We start from the raw sequence: 11,058 nt of genomic DNA, 5'->3' as shown, positions 1-11,058 counted from the left end.
AAGTACAATATGATATGAACTGTCTACATGTTTTTAACTCATAGAAATCATGTTATGTGGTTGGTTCCTTCAAGCAAGTTACGGGACCGGAGTTTAAGTAGCGCTACGCACGTAGGTTCTTACCCCGATAAGTTGGTTGATCCTATCGTGTCTCCTCATGTTCAAGTTTCAAGTTCATGTTATGCCATGTTTTAAAACACGTTTATAGTTCATCTATGCTTACTGAGATTTATCTCACCCCTTACGTTTCCCCCCCCTAAATGGCTATGAATAAGGAGGTTGGAACATGGACGTTGAGCGTGGTGGCTTGTTCAAAAGAGATTTCAAGAATTTAAATTCGGCTCTTTCTTTCTTTCTGTTGAAACAAAGTATTTTTATGTTAAACTCTGAATTTTATATGAACGTTTTTGCTGCCAAGCATGTTTTGAAATTCTATTTAAGTTTATGAAAGGCTTGATTCTCGTTTTAAGTTTCGGGCGTCATAGTTGTTCTACAAAGGGAAATTGTTTCTCCCTAAGGGCTCCACTCTCATTCCTTCGATGTTAACAGAAGGACATGATGGACAAATTGGGGGCCACTCTGGTTTCCTAAAGACTTATAAGAGGATATCAACCAATGTGTATTGGACAAGAATGAAGCGGGACATTTAGCGATATATTAGACATTGCCCTGTGTACCAGCAAAATAAATATGTGGCGCTGTCTCCGGGAGGGTTGTTGTAGCCCCTTCCAATTCCTTGTCAAATCTGGGAAGATGTATCCATGGATTTCATCGAAGGGTTGTCCAAATCAGTGGGGAGGGATTCTATCTTAGTGGTGGTGGACCGACTTAGTAAATATGGACATTTTATTGCTCTAAGGCACCTATTTACAGCAGCCAACATAGTAGGGATCTTCGTGAAAGAGATTGTCCGATTGCATGGAGTTCCAAACTCGATCGTTTCCGATAGAGATAAAGTATTTGTCATCCATTTTTGGGAAGAAATATTCAGGTTGCAAGCACTTAGTTGAACAGAAGCACCTCATACCACCCTTGGTCCGATGGTCAAACTAAGGTCCTAAACCGCACTTTGGAGACGTATCTCCGATGTTTTTCCTCCTCCAAACCCAAGGTGTGGTGCAGTTGACTTCCTTGGGCAAAATATTGGTATAATACCTCTTATCATGTCTCCTCAAAACTATCTCCATTTCAGATTGTCTACGGGAGAACCTCCCCCGTTGGTACGTTATGAGAAAGGGACCATGGCGGTTTTAGCAATTGAGCAACAGTTGCTAGAGCGGGATGTTGTTTTGGAGGAGCTGCATACCCAATTACGGCGAGCACAGACAGGAATGAAGAATTTAGTAGATAAAAGGTGGCGAGACACGCACTTTGAGGTCAGTGAACTGGTTTATGTGAAAATTCACCCCTACCGACAAAAAACGTTGGCTACTAAGGAGAACGAAAGCTGTCACCGAAATTTTATGGGCCTTTTGTTGTGGAGAAGAAGATTGGGAAGGTGGCATACAAGTTGTCCCTACCACCTTCCTGCGCGATCCACCCCATCTTCCATGTCTCCCAGCTTTGCAAGGCGAAGTAGCAATGTAAGAGACGGCAAAAATTCTAGACCAGCTTACTGCCAAGCTGGAGATGAAGGTGGAACTGGAATTTTTGTTGGGAGTCAGGCCGAGCATAGGAAAGAATTTGAGAAACCTTGATGTTCTAATCCAATGGAAGGGGCTACCACCCCTAGAGGCAACTTGGAGGCCTACCAACATATACAACAACAGTTTCCTGAATTTCACCTTGAGGACAAGGTGTGTCTCTTGGGCGAGGGTAATGTTAGGACCCCTATTATTCATACCTATCAGAGGCGTAAAAGAGTCCAAAGTTGGTTAGGGGTAGAATATTCCTTCACGTGGCTGCAATGGGATGACGGGAAGGTATATAAAGTGAGGGGAAAGGAGAGAGAAAGTATGGAAAAATCTGGACAATTGTCGTGGGAAGAGAGAAAGGCCCTCTTGAATAGGCCGATTGGTTGTTTTTTAGCTTTTACTCATCCTAGCAATTGCTGGGATCCTTGTAAACACTGATTAGTTCTACTGTTTTAGTGTTGAATTCAATCCAAAAGAGTGAGTTCCTATCAATCTCCTAGAAGATTATATCTTGATTATATGTTTCAGTTGTATCCTAGATTGTATATATTTCCAAATCTAGATTAGAAAACTGCCTAATCTAGATTTGGAAACTGCCTATTGTGGTAGATCATCTTGTATATATATATATATATTCATCCAACCCTACGAGGGACATAAGATTGAATATTTTGGCCATCTTTGATAGGAACTAAACAAGCCCTTGGTTTTTGAGGGATTTAGAAATACCATGAGCTATCAACTCTCTCTAGATCCCTTAAGGTAAGAAAACTTTAATGAAAGTGAAAATTGTAAATAACACTAACTCAAACCCACTAAGGAGTGATGCTCCATGGATCACGTTGTAACTAAGAAATCTAATGAAGACCATACTCTGAATTATTTAATTGGCCTTCATCCATTTTCGAGCAAAGAATTTCTAAGACCCCTTTGGCTAGGGCCATTTTGTTGGGAAGCAAGGCCATAAGAGCTCAGTGTCCCCATGTAAACTTCACTAGCAATATCAAAACTAACGAAAAGAACCTTCCTTTATCCTTTTATTAGTATAACTACCAACTAATGAAGAAACATAAACTCCCACTTCTACTTTGAGGATGCTCAAGGAACTTAACAATAAATGGGCAAGCAAAACAGAATCCAAAAGGAGTTTTTGTACCTTGAAAAAGGGAAAACAATTGACAGACTTAAGAAATAAAATTATGTATTAATATCAATTGTATCTGATTCTCTGTCCCCCAAGTCCACACACCAACACGCTCACCGCGCATGCACACAGATTCCATTAACATGCAAATCCTCCAAAACCTTAAGCTATTACATAGTGTAATATTAGTATTATATATTCAGGAAGGCACATCATGCACCAGCAACTTTTTCCTAATTGAGTGGGCCAAACAGATTGTCATTTGGAAGCCACGTTCCTGCACCTTCCTGGTCTAGTATCATGTTAAAAAATAATGTACTCTCTTGTTCCATATAAGTAGGTATGAATTTAGATGCACTTTCATAACATTCTAGAGCTTTTGAACCAGCCCAAAAATGCAAAAGTTACGCAGTTTTTTTTCAATACTTTCAACTAATCTTAATAATCACAAATTGGGAATTTAGATGGATAAAAGAATAAAACTCCTCATATTAAGAACAACCAATTGATGAATTTCCAATAGGATGCTTCCAACTGCAATATTTATTTGCATACCGACTAGCTAATAAGGTCTCGACCAAGTTAATGAGAGGAAATTAACAAATATCAGAATTTGCGGAGGAAAGAACAATGAGAATACCTCTTTCAATGAGCGCACAGTGTACAGTGAGGTAAAATGTACATCATTCTGCTGCATCATCTCCCTAAGGAATCCTGTAAGCCTCAATGCTCCCATTCCCACAACTTCAACACCAACCTTACGCATTACTTTACCAGATAAAACTGCAGAACATGATCCAAAATTTCAACTAAGTCCTAGTTGACCTTTATGCATAATTAGGAAATTAGAAAATGAAGTAGAAATTATGCAATAGAGGATAAGCAATAGAAATGGAGTCTTAAATTAGTAACCACCACATAATCTAAAACTTTATAATGTTGTAAACGGGGCCCAACAATTGTATCAAGATCTCTAACATCTCCCTTACAAGTAACCACATGGTTTGATGCAGACAGACTTAACTGAGGTGAATCAAAACATACAAAATATGCATAACAAACATGAGCCAAAGATTGGATACCATGGTAACTATTAGGTAACCACTTGTTCCAGAAACTTGAACTGTTACAGAGGGGAAACTTTAAGGACCAGTTTGAAATCCATTGCATTTCATTTCATTTCAGTAAAAATGAAATGAGAGGGGCTTCACTGATGTTTGATAATGAATTTCTATTTTAGAATTTGAAACAAGTTTCATCACAAAATGAAAAAAAATTGAATGTTAAAAAACCCCCTTTTCCTTTTGTATTACGTCTTATTACGTTTTCTGGGGAAAAAAATGAACATAAACTAAAATATCTAACACTATTCTTAGTTTTCCTTTTCATTTTTGGCAACTGACAGCAAAATCAAACAACATTTTCAGTTTTTATTTTCTCTAACTAAAATGAAAACTTTTAATAGAAGGGGACGAAAATTTCTCTAATGAATTTCAAAGAGGACCCAGTTTTACATTATCATTTATGTGCTCAATATGACGTGTGGCCAAACTTTTATTTATATGTGAGTGAAATACAAACAGCTATTCAGGTATCAGGTAAGGTATGATTTGAATACATGACTTTTTCTTGTTATGATATCATGTTAAATCATTGATCCTCTCATCCAAAAGCTTAAGTTGTTGGCAAGATGAGTAAATTTATTTTTATTATAATTATTATTTGCTACTCTTGACATGCAACTTCACGTGTGATCACGAAAAAACACACTGTAATACACAGGTATTACATAGTAATTTTAGAAAGATAGAAGAGTGTTTCTACAGATTCTAAAGGACCTCAAGAGGTCCCAAGGGCTTGAAAGTTCAGTTTTGAAGGGTTAAGTGACTGGGAAGCCAGAAAATTAGTTACCAAACTGCATGCAGGGAACACCCCCTGGACTTGGGTGTCCAAAACCAGAAGTTAGAATGGTCAAGTAGGCCACAAGACAAGTCCAACAGTGATCTTGGATCAAAAAAAGGGAACAGTGCTTGGACGGTTAAAATTTCTGCTTGAAAAATCGAAATGCTGGAAAAGATTTTGGGAAAGTCAACTGAACCCTGAAAAGGGTCAGGTTTTGCATTAGGAGCAACCCTAAAGTGGTTTGGGTGAGACAGAGAACCTGTAAGACTGCAGAGAGGCAAACCATGAAAACCGGCTAGTTACTAACACAAACAAAAACGATTTAAACCATGGAGAGAGATTTACCAAAAGCTATGAATGCTGAAAATTCAATGAAACCAAATAAGGTTAGAGAGTCAGGGTTCAAAATCATTTTTAAACTAAAATCCAGGACAATTTAGGCCATGTTTGGCCAAAGCAATGGCCTTGAATCCATCTAGTGTCCATATAAAATGGCGACTTAGTCCATCAAGTGCTCATTTTTAAGCATTAGACCGAGAATGCAAGCGAGAGGGAATGAAAGACAGAGAGAAAGAATTGGAGTGAGAAGGAGATCTCTAGAGCCCCAAAGATGAAGCCCCTCTATCATTCTCAAGACAAGATTTAACAGAAAATAGAGAAGCAAGAAGAAGAAGGTCGAAATGCCCCAGCCAGTTGGCACCACAGTCCATTCCTGTGATGATCAGCCCCTAAATGTTATTTCTACACACTCCAAAAGTGATTGCATGTGGTATTCTTGCAAGATATTGAGCTCAAATTTGAACTGTGAAGAAGAGAGAGAAAAATGTTGTGACTTATTTTTTGATTAATGAGAGAATATGTTTGATGAAAAATCAAAATTAGATCCAAAAATTCAATGTGTTGAAATCATGTTTCGAAATAAGAGTCCTTGGCTTCAAAACATGCACATATGGTTTTGGTTCGAAAATTCAAAAGTTTGAAAAATCTAAAGTTTGTGCATTATGTTTCGAAACTTGTTGTCTATATTTCGAATGTTTTTGAGTATTTATGTTATGTTTTGAATATTGAATATTATATTTGGAAACATGCATGTTATGTTTCGAAACCTTTGTTGTTTCTAACAGCAAGTACAAGAAAATTTGAAATATATTTTGTGGAAATGTTTTCTTGTATCTAAAAGCAGTTCAAAACTCTAAATTCCATTTTTGTGAAAGCAAATTCAAATTTAAAAGTGTAATCATTGCAAAACTTGGTAGGTAAATGTTTTTGTCTTGCATTAAATGTTATCCCAATCTGCAGGGCCAGCTGTAAAGTCAAATATTTCGAAACATGGAGTATATGTTTCGAAACCTTAGTGCAAATTGGGATGTTTCGAAACGATTAGTTATGTTTCAAAACATGGTCTCAAATTTCATGAAATCTTGTCTCTAAAGGCTAGAAACAACCAAAAGTCTATGTCTTCATATAAATAGCAGGTGTTTGAAGATGAAAAAAAACAGAACAAAACCAAAAAGCATTTATTGAGGTATCAAAGCAAAGAATCCTCTATTATTGTGCATTGAATTTGTAAAGGAGAAGTAAGTGGAATCAAGAAGTGCTATTACTCCTAGCTCTCCTTCTCTCAAGTTGTTATAAGAGGTTTGTACGGCCATTAGTAAGGCATTTATTGATATCAAAGTTGGTTGAACTGTAAAATTAATTTCTTTATTTTATCATTTGTTGTGAGGTTTGAGTTTAGCCTTAAAAACTCATTGTACGTAAAGGTTTTGGGGTGAACCTTGGTAAAACCTTTTTTTTCTTTGTTGAAAGTGATTGGGATTGAAAATCCGGTTGTGCACTAGGCTTGGTGCTGAACCCCTCTAAAATACTCGTGTACTCAAAATTATTTTTGTTTTGTTATTGTTCATTGCTCAAACTCTTAAAAGAAATTTTGTCAAAAGTAAAAAAAAAAAAAAAGAAGGGCCCCGGGGGGGGGGGGGGGGGGGGGACTCTTTTTAATTAAAGCAAACGAGTATATTGATTATAAACATTATTGTTTACTCATTCTTAGAAGATCACCATTTTGCTAAAACTAGTATTTCAAAATACAAGCTGAAAATTTCGAAATGGCTAAAAATAGAAACTTATTTCGAAATCTGTACACTATATTTCGAAACTTGCTCAAACAAAAACTTTGATTTCGAAACATAAACCGTGTATTTCGAAACCAAATCTTCTTTCATTATACTGTGTTAAAGAAGTCAAGATTTATATATATCCCAATTCACCCCCCCCCCCCCCCCCCCCCCCCCCACTCTTGGATCCTGTAATGACTAGGAGCAAATGTATGGATCCCGTAATGACTTTGTAAGGAGATCAGACATTTGATCATTAGAGACAACAGATAAGGTACTAATTTCTCCAAAAACTAGCTTGTGTCTAACAAAATGACTGTCTATCTCTATGTGTATACTTCGCTCATGAAAAATCAGATTAAAGGCAATATGTAGGGTTGCCTTGTTCTCAAACAGCCCAATAAACATCACTATATCCAACAATATGCTTATGTCCCTTGTTCTCAAACAACAAGCCCTTACCAAGAGCACCCTTAATGTACCTCAGGATACGCACTAAGGTGTGCCAATGGTCGTCACAAGGGGTGTCCAAAAATTGACTCACTGCATTAACAACAAAAGAGATGTTTGGTGTGTAATGGTAACGTAATGTCAGACTTGGTTCTGACAAGGGGGAATTCTCCCCTAGATGGTGGAGAATTATGGAGATTTAGGGAGGGAATTGAGAAAATGAGAGAAGAATCAAGAGAAAAGAGAGAAGATAGGCAAGAAACTGAATTCAACTTGTATTCATCGATGCCTTCTTCTTGGGCACGATATTTACTAATCCTTTGCTGAAGATTAGCTCCAACATTCAAAATCTACATAATTGTCTATCTTTCAATTATTACAGTAGAGCCCTACTACTATACCACATTTAGGCTTTTCCCCACTTGCCCTTATAACTCTGGCACATCACAATCCCAACACCCCCCCCCCCCCCCCCCCCCCTTCAAAATTTCTTGTTCGCAAGAAAGCTAGAGTAATCCAACTGCCTTGGGAAATTGCTTGAGAAAGTTAGGGGTAGGTACTCCCAAGTGTTGTTCTCCGGGTATAGGTTAGACTAGCAGACTAGCACCTGTGTAATTGGTATCCCCTGCCTATGTACGACTCTCCTATCCACTATTACAGTGGGTTCGGCCTCTAGGCAGACTTATGTAGTTATAGGGGGTTGGTTGGAACTCACTAGACTGTTACCTATTGATTTCTTGAGAAGTGAGACGTGGAAAACGGGATGGCTTTGGGAACCCTCAGGTAACTGAAGTTTGTAGGTTGCTCTCCCCAGACCAGCAACCACTACATAAGGTCCATAGAACTTGGGGCTAAGTTTGGTCACCTATGCCCGTGAGAGAGCCTTCAAGTGTGCTTGCCTTAGCTTCAAATATACTGTCTCCCACTGTGAACTCCCTCTTGCTCCTCTTCTTATCCGCAAATTGCTTCATCCTATTCTAAGCTTTGGCTAGTTCTCTCTTCAATGTGAGCAATAACTATTCTTTGTTGTAGAGCCCACTGTGGCTACTGATGCGACACCTCCAAAGGTTGGTAATAGTGGTGGTTTGTAGCCGTATAAGCCCTCAAATGGAGTCATCTTCAGGGGACTGTGGTAGCACGAATTGTGCCACCATTGAGCTAGCAGTTGCCATTTGTGCCACCTAGTAGAATGCAAGAAGCATAGGCATATAAGGTATGTCTCTAAGCATTGGTTAACCCCTTTTAGGTAGTGTATCCATTTTTCTATTGCGATGAGGATTGCTAACAACTCCTTATCATATACATTGAAGCCCAAGTGTTTGGGGGCTAATGCATGGCTAACAAAAGCTAGGGGTATACCCTCTTGCATTAGAACTGCCCCACTCCATTGCTGCTCGTATTTGTTTCCAATACAAATGGTTTGTTGAAATTTGGTAGGCTTAGTGTAGGCACCTCACTCATTACCTTTTTCACTAACCCAAAAGACTCTTTTGTTTTCTCTTTCCAGTGGAACCCCTCCTTCAGGAATTCTGTCAAAGGCTTATTGATGATTTTGTAGTTCCTCACAAACCATCTGTAATACCCAGTGAGTCCTTGTAACTCCCTCAATACTTTAATATTAACAGGCCGAGGCCATGCAATCATTGTTATTATTTTCCATGGATCTGTGCTTACTCCAGCACTAGATATTATATGCTCAAGATACTCCACATGGGTTTGTGCAAATGCACACTTTGATTTCTTGTGGTTTTTAGGTGCAGATGTGGTTCCCACGGAGATTGTATATTAACTACCAAAATTGGTTAACCCTATTATTATTTAAACTATTCAAAAAAGTTGTAATCAAACTAAAGCTAAATGAAATAGAACTAATTAATTTAATTTCAACGGATCAAAGAATAACAACAAGAATTAATATTAATTTATCACTAGGGTATTTTGAATTCACTTACATCAATCCTATTTAATTTATTTGACTGAAAATCCAAATTTAATTATCTATGCAATGGTTAAACAACCCTAAAATAATTGATATTCTCTCTCGAGTCATACCAATTATATTGATCAATATTTATTATCTATTTTCCAATAACAATAATAAACATCAACCAATTTATTAAAATCAATGGTTATTCAATTTAATTCCACACAAGTCAAGTCTTTACTCCCGTCTATTTTCTTATGGAATTTCTTACCTAGGTTAAATCATGAAACTTTCGTTCCGGTCTCATTCCATGACAACAAATCAATTAAATATTAACCAAATATTTAATAGCTTTAGGAACAATAAGAAATTCTTTGCATAGATAAAGAAAATCAATTCAAATAAACACAAATCATCAATGATTCAAGTTTCATAAAAAATCCTAGCAAATAAAATGAATTCATGGAAGATTTAATGGAGTCCATGAAAGATAAATAAATGATAGATTAATGCTCCCTGAAAATCTAGAACAAATCTGAATCGCTGGATCTAAATTAGCAGATTGACGGATGCTGCTTGCTTGCGCCTTTGCCTTCCTTCTTCGTTCTTCTCTTTTGTCTTACTCTCCAATTCAACCTCTTCTCCACGGCCACTTCCTCCCTTTAATTTATTTTCGCAGCTTGCACCCACTCTCAATTATTTTATCTGCCACAGTAATATATTATTATATAACTATGCATGCGGCCGCGTTGAATCAGTAGAACCGCAGGACCCAAGCGCTTACCACTAGGGCTAGAAGCTATAACTGCTAGCCGAGGCAGCCACTTTTTCCTATAAGCGCTACGAGCGACACCATCACCAGCGCTTGAGCCCTTCAAACCAATTCTGGCTCAATTTGCAGGTTCCAGGGACTGCCATAACCCAACAAAATCTTCCAATTTCAATTTGGTTGCTTGCATGAGGCGGTTGTGCAGCTTGCTTTGCTGCTGTGTTTTAATTTCTTCTCTTTCCAATTTTATAATATATATATATATATGAGCATGTTGCCTCCAAATTCTTCCTACCATTGGACTTTCAATTGCATGCTTTTCTCTTCTAATTTAATAATACCAAGCGGGCCGCTTATTCCACTTCACCTCCTTTTCAATTATAATAATTATATGTATATGTGTGTGTGTGCGCGCGACTTCCTAGTCTTCCTCCAATCTTCCAATTCAATGCCTTGTAATATTATATATCTAAAGCCTGGCCTTCTCCAATTCCAATTCGAATTTCAATTCGACTTCTTTATTCAAATCAATGCCTCGAATTGCGACTGCTCCCTCAATTAATTATTAATTCTTTAATTATATTATAATATTAATTTTAAGATTAATATTATAAATTAATTTATAATATCTTTTTTAAGCCAAATTCTTGAAATTAATTTCATTTGCTTGCTTCCTACAAAAAGAGATTCAAATTATGTAAAATTCATATAACACACATTTTAAATAGGAAAAATAGCACAAGGTTAAGATAAAATAAAAATTAAATAAAATTATGTATACAATTAAGTCCTGTCAATTTGCTAAAGGAAACAGGCAAACTAGGGTGTAAGCCTACAAATACTCCTCTAGAGCCCAATTGGAATAATAGAGAAGAAAGGAAGGAAGAATATCAAGTTGACAAAGGGAGATACCAGCGCCAAGAAGGGAAGCTAATCTACCTATCTCACACACGGCCGAATAATGCATATGTTGTAAATATTATCATCCAGTTTATGCACTCATCCACTAAAAGACATCTTGAGGCAACTCACCATATCCTCAGGTAGATCAAGGAACACCTAGGAAGGGGCTAATGCTTAGGAAAAGCCAAGAAATAGAAATTAGTGGTTATGCAGAAGCA

General features: G+C 37.3%; 1 protein-coding gene across 1 annotated transcript in view; it reads right to left on the bottom strand.

Moving 5' to 3' along the window:
* Positions 1 to 3,418: 3,418 nt before the first annotated feature.
* Positions 3,419 to 11,058, bottom strand: part of LOC127791938 (actin-related protein 8-like) — a gene marked incomplete at its 3' end in the record, with an annotated part of 75,046 nt that continues 67,406 nt past the window's right edge. The window contains 1 exon segment of the mRNA XM_052322144.1: positions 3,419 to 3,561. Within this exon segment, the coding sequence (XP_052178104.1) occupies positions 3,419 to 3,561 (143 nt within the window).

This window comes from Diospyros lotus, chromosome 15 (genome assembly GCF_014633365.1).
Source record: "Diospyros lotus cultivar Yz01 chromosome 15, ASM1463336v1, whole genome shotgun sequence".
Lineage (NCBI taxonomy): Eukaryota > Viridiplantae > Streptophyta > Magnoliopsida > Ericales > Ebenaceae > Diospyros > Diospyros lotus.
The sequence above is the reverse complement of the archived record's forward strand: the minus strand, read 5'-3'. Positions and strand labels throughout refer to the sequence as shown.